Source organism: Microtus oregoni, unplaced genomic scaffold (genome assembly GCF_018167655.1).
Source record: "Microtus oregoni isolate MIOR12 unplaced genomic scaffold, Mior012 000006F_ref0000085, whole genome shotgun sequence".
Lineage (NCBI taxonomy): Eukaryota > Metazoa > Chordata > Mammalia > Rodentia > Cricetidae > Microtus > Microtus oregoni.
This window is the reverse complement of record NW_024543065.1, coordinates 25,120,404-25,134,640: the sequence shown is the minus strand read 5'-3', so window position 1 is coordinate 25,134,640 and position 14,237 is coordinate 25,120,404. Positions and strand designations below refer to the sequence as shown.

Genomic DNA, 14,237 nt, shown 5'->3' with positions numbered 1-14,237 from the left:
AGTCTCTGAGCTCACTTCCTCTTCCTCCCAGTATCCTGTTCTGTTTTCTCCTCCCACCTATCTTCTAACCAATAAAATGGGCCAGGGCAGTTCCTTTATTAGCCAATGACCTTCCTCCATCACATAACTAATGAGAAACCCTGAAAAAGAAAAAAAAAAGATCCAGGAGAGTTCAATGGCTCAGAATATGCTCACCTGACTGGAAAGACACCAACTGCTTTGTTTTCCTCTTGTAACTACCTGAATTTTGGACCATTTTAGATAGCTCTTTAAAATATCACAGATGATAAACTTAACTATGATTCTTTGGTGATCTAGTATCACCTAGAACTATACAAACTAATATTTACAGTTTTCAATATTCATAGTGGATTTAGATAGATCCTGTGTGTCAAAGGACATATTGTGTACTAAAGACTATCAGTTGCTTCAAAAAACTGAACAAATGGTCATTTTGCTTGAAATGTGGACTCCAGACTGCAGTTTGGAAGTGGAGGAAGTCTGTCCAATTTGTCTGGACTTTACTCTAATCCTGGTTATCTCTCCTGTACTCACGTATGCAGCTTTGACTGAACAAAGAATTGACTGGCAAGAAAGGAAGATTTGATATTGACCTGTCCCATGTGCCGAGAAGAAAACCAGAGACCTATCTTACATGAGTGGGTGATTAACGAGTTGATCATTCTTATCAAGCAGCATGGCTCCCTCGGGGAGCAATACATGGTGCAGATCACTGGATTCCCGGGTTTGTGCTTAGAGGATGTGGCTCTGGAAGCTGAGACTGGTGAACCCTCCTTGGTGCCCTTTTATGATTTAAGGCATGTTTGCTGTGGGAAGCCTGGTAATAATTTGGCGGAAGATCCTCAAGATTCACCCTTTTGACCAGTGTCCTGGACAGCTCTCATGTTTCCTTGGTCTGCCAGGAAGCTGATGTGGGGAAACAGCAAGAGTGGGCTCCAGGTGTCTGAAAGGAGTCAATAAGCAGGAGGGACCCTGGTCATAACTTGGTGAAAGACTGGGAGATTCAGCCCACTGACCTGTGTCCTGGACAGCTCTCAAGTCTCCATCTGGCACTGGGAAATAGATTAGGAAAAGGGACATGTAAAGAGTTCTCTCTGCATCTTTTTTGCGGACCCTTAAGCCCATTCTTTTGTTTTGAACAACCAGTGGAAGGTAACAGTGGTACCCCATTTGAACATCTTTCTTTTAGTAATTTGGCCATTCCTAGGTTGCAAAGGGTCTTCACCACAGGAAGGATGGAAGGACCAAGGAAAAGAGAATGTGCCATTGCTCAAGATTTGGTAGAGTTTTGATGAGCTCTATAGATTTCTGAGGTCACTCAGGGTAATTATGTTGTAGGCAAATAGCTGTGTACTGTACATTGTTTTATAATAAAAAAAAAGATTGTAAAGGTTTTATGGGTATAGAGTGTCTGTGCTTACTTGTTTTTATGTCAACTTAGAGAAGGGAACCTCAATTGAGATGCTTCCATCTTAAGATCAGGCTGTAGACAAGTCTGTAGGGCATTTTAAAAATGGGTGATTGGGCCGGGCAATGGCGGCACACACTCAGGAGGCAGAAATAGGTGGATCTCTGTGAGTTTGAGACCAGCCTGGTCTACAAGAGTTAGTTCCAGGATAGCTAGGACTGTTACCAGAAAAACCATATCTTAAAAAATAAAAACAAAACAAAACAAAACAACAACAACAACAACAACAAAAAGTTGATTGAGATAATCCATCCCATTGTGGATGGGGCCACACACAGGCTGATGGTCTAAAACAGCTGAGTGAGCCTTAAGAAGCAAGCCAGTGAGCAGCACTCTCCTGTGCTCTATCCTGTACCAAGTTCCTACCCTATTTGCCTTCCTGTCTGACTTCCTCTGATGATGAGCTGTGATGGAAGGGTGGCTGTTTTTTATGGCATTTTATTTCAACAATAAAAACTCAACTAAGACACTAGTATATTTTTCATGCTCATTTATATAGAATTTCTGATGATGATAGTTGCTAAGGAGCAAAGCAAAACAACAGAGCCAGTGGAAGATGTTTTGACATAGTGTAAAATTCCATGTTGAGACAAAACTGGGAAAGACTGTTGTTTCTCATTTTGATCCCTCCTCCCAGCTGCATGAGTCTTTGAGATACAAAAGGGTTTGAGTGAGGTCACTTTGTAATGATTCTTGTTGATTGTAATGGGGACTGTCCATCAACCACTTCAGTCGCTCATTGCCAGTGCATTGTTGATGGTACTTAATGTATAACAGGCATAAACGTGCCAACATGTTCAGAGATTGGCACGTTTACAAAAAAGTATGGAGCGTTCTGGAGTCTGATAGATATGGAAATGGATGTCTTAAAATTTAGCTCTGTGACCTGCAATTCTCTTCAGAAGCTCCATATAGTGAAGGCTCAAGGCCTTCACTAACTAGAACACCATGATTATCTGCAAGATGGAACATGGAATGTTGCAAGGTTGCAAACCAAGGAACCAAAGTTCCATGGGTTTTCATGTAATTTATTTTTCTTGAGACAGGGTTTCTTTGTGTAACTGCTGTGGCTATCCTGAAACTCACTCTATAGATGCCGCTGGCCTCAGACTCACAGAGATCTGCCTGCTTCTGCCTTCCAAGAACTGGGATGAAAGGCATGTGACATCACGACCCAGTTGATAGTGGTTTGCTATCAATCCCCAATTGTGATAAGCTTTTCTGTGACTACTTAATAAAAAGCAAATTTAGCTATCAAAACTTAGAACAACAAACTAAAACCAAAATTATTCCCCTCCCCTAGAGCGTCCCAGACCTATAATACCTTCTAACTGAGATGCAATATTTCAGGTCTTTTCCTACTGTTTTTCTGATTCCATTTCTGAGGTGACATTTGTCAAGTTGAGGCATGTTCTATAATCTGCCCTTATTTCATTTCCAAAAGAAGTCGGGGTTGTAATCTCCTTGTTCTTCCATCTTTACCAGGGTAGGACAGAAGCCTTCTATTCCTTCTTGTTTATCCCCTTACCTCTTTTTGGTATCTGTGATTCTTTTTAGGGGTTGTCTTGCAGTACCTTTTAGTGAGAATTGGTGGGTTGCACTCAGTCGCCTTAACAGGGCTTTATAATGTTCAAAAAATAATACTTATTGGTGATATATTATTTTTCCTTTATTATATGTTATTAAACATACTAATATGACACAATACCATGCTTACATGAGTCATCAGTGGATGAGACTTGTACTTTGAAGAACAGTCACAGTCTCTGGGCTTCCAGACTCCTGCAGTTGGTATTATGAGGCACAGTTTCCCCCCACTGTCCTTATTTCAAGGAACGTCAGGTTTCTTTCTTTTGGTTATTTAAGTTCCAAGCTCCCATTTCTCCCACTTGAGTGATTTTTTTTTCCTTCTCATACATCGTGTGTGTGTGTGTGTTTCTGTAGCTTGTTGATTGGCCTAGTTTTTCTCTCCCATGTGGTTGAGTCACGGTGATCCAGAGTGGTGGATCACACACTCTTTTTGACACTGTTCACTATTTGGCTAAAGATTTCAGATGACCTTTTAACTTCTCATCTAATTCAAGGTGAAGAACCAGTGTAACAGAACCAGGACTCTTCCATGTTTTAAACTTACCTTGATCTAGTTCATGTTGAGCCAGTCACTTCAAGCAGCGTAGTGATACTGTAGCCTTACAGCTGTTGATACCTTAACCTCAGCAAGGACTTGGCAGGTCAGTTAAGATTCCTACTCTTGGTTCCATCTGTGCTTGACTTCTGCACTCTCCACACACTACCTTGATCTAAGTAAGGCAGATCCTGGGATACAAATCCAGTTTCTGTTGCTTTCAGCTTTGTGGTCTTGGATGTGGAAGCTCCCTAATCAGCAAGGGGAACTAAAAACAAGACTCACCTTTAATGCTACAGTTAGCCCTCCAAACCTGGAGTCTGCAGATCTGTAGATTCAACCAATCTTAGCTCAAAATGTATATTTAAAAAATAGCTCTTTATTGGATGTGTACAGACTTTTATCTTTGTCATCATCCTAAAAAGAATACAGTGGTGCACACCTTTACCGTGGTGGCACACACCTTTAATCCCAGTATTTGGGAAACAGAGGGAGGTGGGTCTGTGCAAATTCAAGGCCAACCTAGTCTACACAGTAAGCTCAGGCAATCCCAAACCTACATAGTATTACCATGTCATAAAAATGAAACAGCAAAAAACCCAAACAAGCAAAAAACCAATACAACAAAACTATAATAATCTTAGCACTTATACTGAATTAGGTACTGTATGCGTTCTAGAGATGACTGGACATATTTGAGAGTATTGCACAAGTTATACTTGCATCTGAAACCCCTTTACACAACAGGTCAAGTAATTTTGACACCAACAAAAAGGCCTGCAACCAGTTGCTTACAGATGTGTAGGATGACTATTTTGGGGATTAAATGAAAGAATTCATATTAATTTTTAGCTCAGGGACTTGCCTAAAGAATGTGTCCACAGTTTTTTGCAAGTTGTTAATATCATCTGCTATTATCTTTGGTTCATTGTAAAGTTGTTTTTAATTAACACTCTCTTCTTATGTTGGGAACATAACTGAAGAAAGTATTATATTGCTATATTTCCCACCCTCTCTCCACTTACATAAATTACTCTTTAGCTCTGTTTCTTTTCTAATTTTCTTTTTCTTTCTTTCTTTCTTTATTTATTTTTATTGAGAAAAGGAAAAAAAAAGTTTCCACCTCCTCCCAGTCTCCTATTTCCCTCCCCCTCCTCCCACCCTTCTCCCCCTCCCCCCCCCACTCCTCTTTCTTCCTTCTACTTACCAGCCAGCATCTCCTGGGCCCACAACTGTTGTGGGGATGGACGTATACAGAGATATGTTAAGTGATTCTGTCATTTTGAGAAGACAAAATTCTGCTCTGCAAAACAATAGTGTAAGGGATGTTGTAGGGTATTCATCAGAAAGACTGCTCATACATACGTTTAAGTCAATAGAAAGTCTTTATTAGCTTGAGACTACATTGGGTGTTCGGGATTCCAGTGTAGCCTCAAGTGTTTCTCAGGATGAGATTTTAACCACAAACTATGTTCTGGGTTGACATACTTCAGTTAATGAGAAAAGCTAGCTAGAAGTGGAAGTACAGAAGCCAAAAAACAAGGTTAGTACATTTAACCGTTCCCTAGAACAAAGGACTTTGATGAATTAGGCCCTTTTTTTTTTTTTGTTACAGATTCAGGAGAAGTTTGATATTTATTGAGAATCACAATTAATTTCTTTTTTTTACTGAGAAAAGAAAAAAAAAGTTTCTGCCTCCTCCCAGCCTCCCATTTCCCTCTCCCTCCTCCCACCCTTCTTCCCCTCCCCCCACTCCTCTCTCCCTCCCTCTCCAGTTCAAAGAGCAGAATATTGGCAGGTGGTGTTGAGTTTTGCAGCCTAAACTCTACTTCCATCATGCAGTCAGTTGTGCTAAGGTCTTGGGGCTTACCAAGGCTTAGGGCCCTGTTACAGGGATACACTGCAATTAGAAATTGCAATTTTCACAGTAGGATTATAATATTTATGAGAGCATCCCCACCCTCTCTCTCACTGTTCACCCCACATTTCATCTTCCTAACCCTCAGCCTATCTTTTTCTCATTTGGGTGCTGCTAATAAAATGTCACTTCATGCTAAACTCTGACCCTATCATGCTTGCTAGTCCTTTATGGTATGCTGTGAATCGTACTGCAGAGGGATGCCCAGAAAGACAAAGACTTAAACCGGAATCTAAAGATTGGGGAGGGAAACCAGTCCCCAGTCCAGCATCACTTCATGGGTTATAGTTGATTCAAATGGCCTTAAAGACTAAGACAACCTAAGTAGGAGAGAGCAATAGTATTTATTCCTGGATTTGAGCGGGAATGATTTGGAAGAACCCAAGAAACCACCCCATCTCCAAAACACACACACACACACACACACACACACACACACACACACACACACTCCAAACCCAACAAATCAGAATCCCTGGGGATAGAGATTGGACAATAGCAGAGGTCCAAGATCCCTTCTGAGTCCAAAGCCAGCCAAGATTGAGAAGCATCTGTGGAGATCATCAACTCAATGATTACTTGTGTCAGAATCCTCTTGCTGAGTCCTGGAAGGCTGGACAGGGCCCACAAAGTAGCATTTAGAATAAATTCCCAAGGAATGCTGGTGAAGACCATGGGTTGAGTGTCAGTGCATACTAATGCTGGTGTAGGGGTTGATAAATGGATATATATGCACATATATGTTAATCTAGATATATTTTATAAAAAACATTGCAATGAGAAAATAAATCTTCGTATTATAAGTTTAAAACTAATGCCAAAATACAAACTTTTTCTTAAGAGATCTGCTTGTACCATATTTTTTCTTCCAAATGACACAGGCCTAGCTGTATTTTTCCTGCTTTTGCATACACTTTGGTACAGTCTTTGCTCTTTTAATTCTGTAATTAGAGTGAGGGAGACACCCCCCCCCACACACACACATACACAGAGAGAGGTGGGGGTAGGGATAAGGGAGCTAGAAGTGACACATTGATCAGTGCATTAACAAAATTCTTAAGTACTGTCCACTGGCTCTGGCCTCAGCTGCTAAGTTACAAGATTTCCATGGATTCGGATAACCTGGGAATACCTGAGGTTATAGTAAAAGTGCCTGCTCATTGTAAGCATGGTAACCTGTATTCTTCTCCTTACTATTAGAGTCCCTTCTGCAAGAAAAGAAAACAACAACAGCAACAAACTCTTGTTTTTCAGTCTTGGTTGGTTCAGCCTTTCCCGGAAACAACTAGGAAAAAGCAAATGGTAAAATGTTCTGCTTAGGCTGTGGGATGCTTCTGGTTGCTTTTGATGGCCATCTTGAGCAGATTAAGGAGTGCCCAGAGGATTAGTCCAGCACACACCTGGGAGTGTGGGGATGGATTTTCCCGATGGTTCTGACTGACTGACTGAATGCATTTATTCATGGATTCCTATGATGGTGGCATTGTGAGAGGCAGAGAAAGCTAGGGGTTGGGGCCTAGTTGGGGGAGGTAGGTTACTGGAGGAGTGGACTTAGGTGTTGTTTTGGTACCAAAGGATGTCCGTGAGTGTTGGCTGTGACTGCCTTATCATGGTGGCTTCTAGCATTCTTCCTGGGTGATGCTGGCCCTTTGTGCGCTCACTCTTGGATCTGTTTCTTTTTTATTCCTGATGTCTGGAAATGCAAAGAGCGGACCACAGTGAGGAACTGATGAGGGCTCGGGACAGTAGTTAACAGAAGGAAGCGTGGATGACTGAGGGCTGCAACCTTAAGGGCGTGGTGAAGAAGTAAAAAGGTCCTCTGCTGTAGGTCTCCACTGTTTATGGCTGCATCTTCTTTGCCTTTGTACGTATCCCTAACATATGTCCCGGTTTATCAAGTTCTCTATAACATGGTGACTGATCCTTAGGCAATCTCCATAGGATTCACTTTCTCTTGTGGCACTCCCAGAGGCCTGTAGGACAAGCCTGGGCATCCTGTTTGTTTCTGTAATTTGCCTTATCTTTCTTGGTTCTGGCTCTTAGGACTTTGGAGGGTTTATTGTAGATTTTTTTTCTCCCTCTATTTATTTAAAAATTATTTATTTGTTAGCTTACTTATTTATTATTAAAAATAGCTTCTTTCCCCATATAATACATCTCTACCACAATTTCCCCTCTCTTCACTCCTCCCAACTTCCCCTCCATTTTCCACCTCCCCCATAGCCACTCCTCCACTTCCAATTCAAAAAAAAAAAAACAGGCCTTTGAGAGACAACAGCCAAACAGGACAAAACAAGATAGAATAAGGCTAAAGCTCTAATATTGAGGCTAGACAAAGCAACCAAATGGGAGGAAAAGAGTCCAAAGAGCAGAGAAAAGAATCAGAGATATACCCATTTCCACGTTAGGAGTTCCACAAAACCACCAAGCTAATAGCCACAGCATATGTACAGAGGATCTGGTGCAGGCCCTGTGCTTGCTGCTTTAATCTCTTTAATTTCATATCAGCCCTGTTTAGCAGATTTGGTGAATCGTGTTCTCCTGGTGTTCTCCATCCCTTCAGGCTCCTATAATCCTTCTGCCACCTCTCCTGTAGGGTTCCCTGATATCCAAGGAGAGGGCCCTGATGGAGATGCTCTTTTTTTAGATGCTCTTTCTGCATAGTGATTGGCTGTGGGTCTCTGCCCCCATTCCCATCTGTTTCCAGAGGCAGGTTCTCTGATGACTGAACAAGGCGCCAATCTATGAGTCTAGCAGAATATCATTAGAGGAATTGTTTTATTGATGATGATTATTTTGGCTAGACATGTTTAGTTGTACATTAGGTCTCTGGTATCCAGTCTCCTATTCCTGGTCACGTGGGCAGTGTAGGACATGGGCTCCTTCTCGTGGTATGGGCCTCAAGCTAAACCAAACATTGTTTGGTCACTCCGGTAAGTTCACACCACCATTGCCCCAGCACATCTTGCAGGCAGTACAGATTGTAGGTCACAGGTTTTATAACTGGGTTGTTGTCCAGGTTTCTCTTTCTGTAGCCTGTGGAGTGCCTTTTTGTGCTAAAGAGATTGGAACATAAAGGTGAAAGTTCTATGCAGGCACTCAACATTCAATGCACTCTGCGGATGCTGTTTAAGTGAAGTGTATCTCACTTTGCTTTTTCAGTAAGTATTTCAAACATTTATGTCATTGCACCTTACCTTCAACTCACCCTCCCATTGGCTCTCCTTTGGGTTCAAATTTGAGTTTTAATTTAAGAGTTCTCAGCTATGCTGATGTGGTCTATGGGGGGTTTGCTTACACTTTCTGCGTCAAGGTCCCAACGTCACCCCGTATATATACTTCTCTTCCCTTAGGCTTCTTTCAGATGCCTAAAACCAGCCAGAGTCATCTTCCACCTCTACTCTCTCAGCCATTATACAACTTATAATCTTTGTCCAGGGAAAAAAATTCAGCATAATTTACCTGAGAAATTACAACACAAAATAAAAATCCTGAGTGGTGACATGAATGAGTATGGGTGGCCCCGGAGGCTCATATGTTTGAATCATTTGTTCCCAATTGGTGGAGCTGTTTGGGAAATACTAGAAAATTGGAGGAGGTGGGTCACAAAGTAACACTATGTCAAAAGCCTCTCATCATCCCCAGGGTACTTTCAGCTACTGTTCTGACAACATACCTGCCTGTCTGCCACCATCAGGCCCTATGATATGATATGATATGTTATGATAGTGTGATGGTTAAATTCTCATCCTTTGGAAGCCACAACCTCACAAGAATTCTTCCTTCTCAAAGTTGGCTTGATCATGCAACTAATACATTAAATTACAGCCCTCAGAACTAATAGAGGCTTAAAAATAGACACCGATTACATGATCTGACAATACTTGAAAGGAACAGAAGTGTGGTGTAAATCCAGGATAATTGGCCACAGCTCAACTGGCTCCTTGCCATTCACTAAAATCAGCCACTCTATAAGGGTTTAGTACATTACACTTGGCACAAGAGCTCCGTCTGAGTCACTGGCCTCTCACACAGTATTTAACAGGCCAAGTGAGACATGCAGACATTCTGGCACAGTCTCCCAAATACAGTTTATTTTGAAGACAGTAATAATCTAAATGTCCCAGCTCTCAGATTTGCACCTAATCACATTCTGATTACTTGAGCATCTTCCAATATCTTATTACATGACTATAAAGTCAGAACTACCGGAAGATTATTATATATTTTCTTCTCAATTCTCCTAGTTATGAGAGAGTAATTTCTGGGCTTAGTGGTCAGATCTACTCTACATGGAACATGTGGGCTTTTAATTTATGCAGAAGAGCTAGGGTCGGGTACTCATCTTCAAGGATAGAAGTCATATTGTCTCTTTTTAACTATCTGTATTAGTTAAAATGACTTTTTATATCATCTTTATAAGGTTCATTATTGCTATTTAAAAATAAAATGTTAGTTTTTTGATATACTGATTTTGTAACTCCTAAATTTACTACCCTTGTTTATTACTTCTAACAGTCTCATGATGGAGTACTGAGATTTTTTTTAATCTGTGTTTAGAATGATGTTTTCTGAGAACAAGGCTAATTTAATTCTTTTTAACATGGATGCTCTTTATTTTTTCCTTTGTTTTCTAACTGCTCTTGATAAAATTTTTAATATTTCTGTCTTAGTTAGGGTTTCTATTGTTACAAAGAGACATTGTGACCACCACAAACATCTTTTAAAAAGGAAAACATTTAACTGGGGATTGGTTTACAGTTCAGAGGTTTGGTCCATTAACATCATGGCAGGATGGATGCAGAGTACACGCAGACATGGTGCTGGAGAGGAGCAAGAGTGAGTCAGTGGGCCTAGATTGAGTTTCTAAAACCTCAAAGCCCACCCCCTGTAATACACTTCTTCCAAAACAGAACCGCACCTACCCCAACAAGGCCATACCTTCTAATATTACCATTCTCTGTGAGCCTATGGGGCTCATTTTTATTCAGACCACCACAAGCTCCATAGTGAAAACTGTAACATACAGGTGAAAGAAATTATAGCAGTTGTGAAAATAGGAAGTCATCTCATTTCATAATCACAAGTATTGTTATTGTTAAAATGAGCATTATCACCCAAAGCAATATGAGCATTGCTCAATGCACTCACTATCAAAATACCAATGCCTTCCTTTCCAGAATGTAGAAAATCCTAAAACTAGTATGGAACCTTAGAAGAGCTATAATAGTCAAAGTGATTCTGAGCAAAGTTGGACCATGGTAATTCCTGATCTCAAATTTTAATGGCAAGCTAATCATCAAAGCAACAGGGCAGTAAAAACTCACACATAGACCAATGAAGCATAACACAGAACACAGAAGTCAGCACATATATTCAGCTGAGTTTTAACAAAGATACCTGGGCCATATATTAATTTTTTGTAACTCTCAGGAATAGGATTTCTTTCATTTTTGTAAGGGTTGGTAGAGAAAGGGCAGTTTGTTAAGTACAGTGTTCTGAGGAAACTGGACATACACAGTGGACAAGAAAACAGAATCCCCATCTCTTAACAAGTACAAAATAAGTCAAAATGGATTACACAGTTAAATGTGAGACTTGTAACTATATATTTGTTAGGAGAAAAAGTAAAAAATGCTTCAAGGCATTGGAAGGGGTAAGATAACTCTGTGACAAGAATTCAGAAACACCAGAAACGAAAACAAAATAAGGCAATGGTGCTTCATAAGACTAAAAAACATCCATTTAGATAAAGAAGCAACCGGCAGAGATGAATCAACGTAAAAATGGACAAAATATCTTCAGACCATGCTTCAGGCAGGGGATTAATATCCGGACTGTATCAAGAACTCTAAAAAGAAAAATAAGTCTCAAGATCAACAACAACAAAAAATCCACATGGTTTGATTTAAAACGGGACAGTAAAACTAAATAAACCCCTCCCTCAAAAGAAGACATAGAAATAACCAAAATAACCAATTACATTAAAAATTATTACTTGCTAGAAATGAAAATCAAAACCACAGTGTAAGATCACCTCAGTCAGTGAGCATAGATGCTATATATGCTGGTAGGATGGCTCAGTGGGTGAAGGCTCTTGCCTTGGTAAGCCTGGTAACCTGAGTTCAATTCCTTGAGCCCACATAAAGATAGAAGGAGGGAGTTGGTCCAAAGAGTTATTTTATCTCCATACATGTGGCAAGTGGGAGCTGATATACACACAATTATGCACAGGCACACACATGTGCATGAACATACGCACACACACACACACACACACACTGCTTTTATAAAAAAAAAAGCTAAGGATAGTAAGTTCTGGTGAGAATATAGAAGAAACCTTGACCACTATGGTGGTAAATTAGTACAACCATTGTGGGAAACAATATGGAGATTTCTTAAATTAAAAATAGTCCTAACAAGTAATCCGGCAATTCCATATGAGTAAGTGTTCAAAGCAAGTGAAATTATAAAGCAAAAAGATACCAGAACTTTCATGTTTATTGGCACATTCACCATGGTCAAGCTGTGGAACCAATCCAGGTGTCTGTAGTGGGTGAATGAATAAGGACAACATGGGATACACATCATGGAATATGATCCAGTATTAAAAAATAAAATTTTGTATTTGCAGCAACACAGAACAAGAGGCCATTATATTAAAGTAAATAAGCCAGATATTGAAAAAGAAAGATCACAGTTCTCACTTCTGTGTGGAAAATTGAGTTCAATCGCAGACCTGAGTAGAAGAGGTTTCATTAAAGACAAGTATGGGCAAGGGTGAGGTAGAGCAAGCTAGGTGTGGGGTACCATAACACAGCTGGGCACTACAGCACATTGGGGGAACTATTGTTTATAACAATCTATGATATGCAATAATGGAAAAAAGAATCAAGAGTTCTAAACACATCAAAACAATTATTGTTTGAGGAGAAATAAGTGCTGATTAATCTGATTTGACTGCTACTTGTTTGATATGGGATGAAACCTCCAACCCCAGCTTGTAGATAATTTTGATCAAGAGGGCAAAAGCAGGTGCTTTTTGCAAGAATATTCTGATTTTTTAGAGATGGCTCTGCCACATTTTATTCTTTGGCCCCCAGGAGCTGGTAATCACATCATAATGTACATCACCATGATCTATCACAAACTCCATAATGTTTAAAAGTTCAAAGTTCAAAGTCTCTTTTGAGATTCTTGTAATCTCTTAACTATCATGCCCTATTAAAAAAACAAAACAAAACAAGCACATACTTCTAAGTCATACCCATACAATAGCACAGGATACACATTACCATTCCAAACTGTAGGGAAGGGAGCATAGTGAGGAAATACTGGACCAAAGCAAGGCCCAAAACCAGCTGGGCAAATTCCAAACTCTTCATCTTCATGTCTGATGTCAAAATGCTCTTTAGATTGATCTCCAACTTTTTTCAGCTTTGCTGAGTGCAGCATACTTCTTTCTCCTGGGCTGGTTCCACTACCTGTTTGCAATTCTTCTCAGCAGGTATCCCATAGTTTTGGCATTTTCAGCATGCTGGTGATATACACTGATTGCACATGTGGACGGCGTTTTTTTGTGGAACTTCTCCAGGACCCTAACACTTGCTTCACTGGTGGTGAGATAAGCAGAGAGGGGGAAGAGGATTTTCTCTCTCTTAATGCTAGTCACGGATGCAGTAATTAGTTTTCTCAGAGTGGCAGGCTGTCAAGCTGGTAGTACTAACCATCACACTAGGCTGGTGCTCAGTTTTGCATCCTTTAGGAAACCTTTAGGAAAGAGAGGTGAATGGAGGCTGTAGGAGTTTGAATGTCATTGCCCCTCATAAGCTCATAGGGAGTGGTGCAATTAGGAGGTGTGGCTTTGTTGGGGTAGGTGTAGCCTTGTTGCAGGAAGTGTGTTACTATGGAGATGGGCTTTGAGGTCTGCTTTGCTCAAGCTGTGCTCAGTGTGACACACAGTTCACTTCCTGTTGCCTGTGGATGAGGATATAGAACTCTCAGATCCTTCTTTAGCACCATGTCTGCCTGTATGCTGCCATGTCCTGCAATGATGATAATGAACTGAACCTCTGAAACTGTAAGCCATTCCCAAATAAATGTTCATGTGCATATTTATTTAAAAATGCTTAAATTGAATCTAAAGCAAACATACAACAAAATCTATTTTATAATTAAAAAATGTGATAATTTTCTCAAAATGGTTAAACTCATGTAAATACTTAGGTCAAGAAACAATCACAGAATTCAGACAAATGGAATCATTATTTTATTCCTTTGTGTCTGGCTTCTTTCACTTGGAATTATGTTGAAGAGAATAAAATATTGTTGCATAGAGCTGTGCTTATTCCATTTGTATAGTGCAATTAAAAGAATAGCTAAATGTACTCCATTATGTGGATAGTCTACATGTTAATTTTCATTCTTTTCTTGTGTTAAATCCGAGATTCTGGCTATTATGAGAAGTGCACATTCAGTTTTGTATCTTTGGTTGACCATATGTACACTATCTTTTGTGTACATAGGATCATATGATTAGCATATGGGTAGCATTTGTAGCTGCTGCCAAATACTTTCCAATATGTTTGTTTCAATTTACACTCCCACCACCAGTGTATGACAGTTTAAGTGGGTCTACATTCTTGCCAACACTGTATATGTTTTTAAGGGCATTTGGTGATATTTTATTGTGTTTTTAATTTTTA

General features: G+C 40.0%; 1 protein-coding gene across 1 annotated transcript; it reads left to right on the top strand.

Annotated features, from left to right (window-relative positions):
• Positions 1-445: 445 nt before the first annotated feature.
• On the top strand, positions 446-1,313 carry Rfpl4b (ret finger protein like 4B). Its single transcript, XM_041653595.1, is given in 3 exon segments — positions 446-518; positions 521-862; positions 865-1,313. Coding segments are annotated over 3 exon segments (864 nt in total).
• The last annotated feature ends 12,924 nt before the right edge of the window (positions 1,314-14,237 follow it).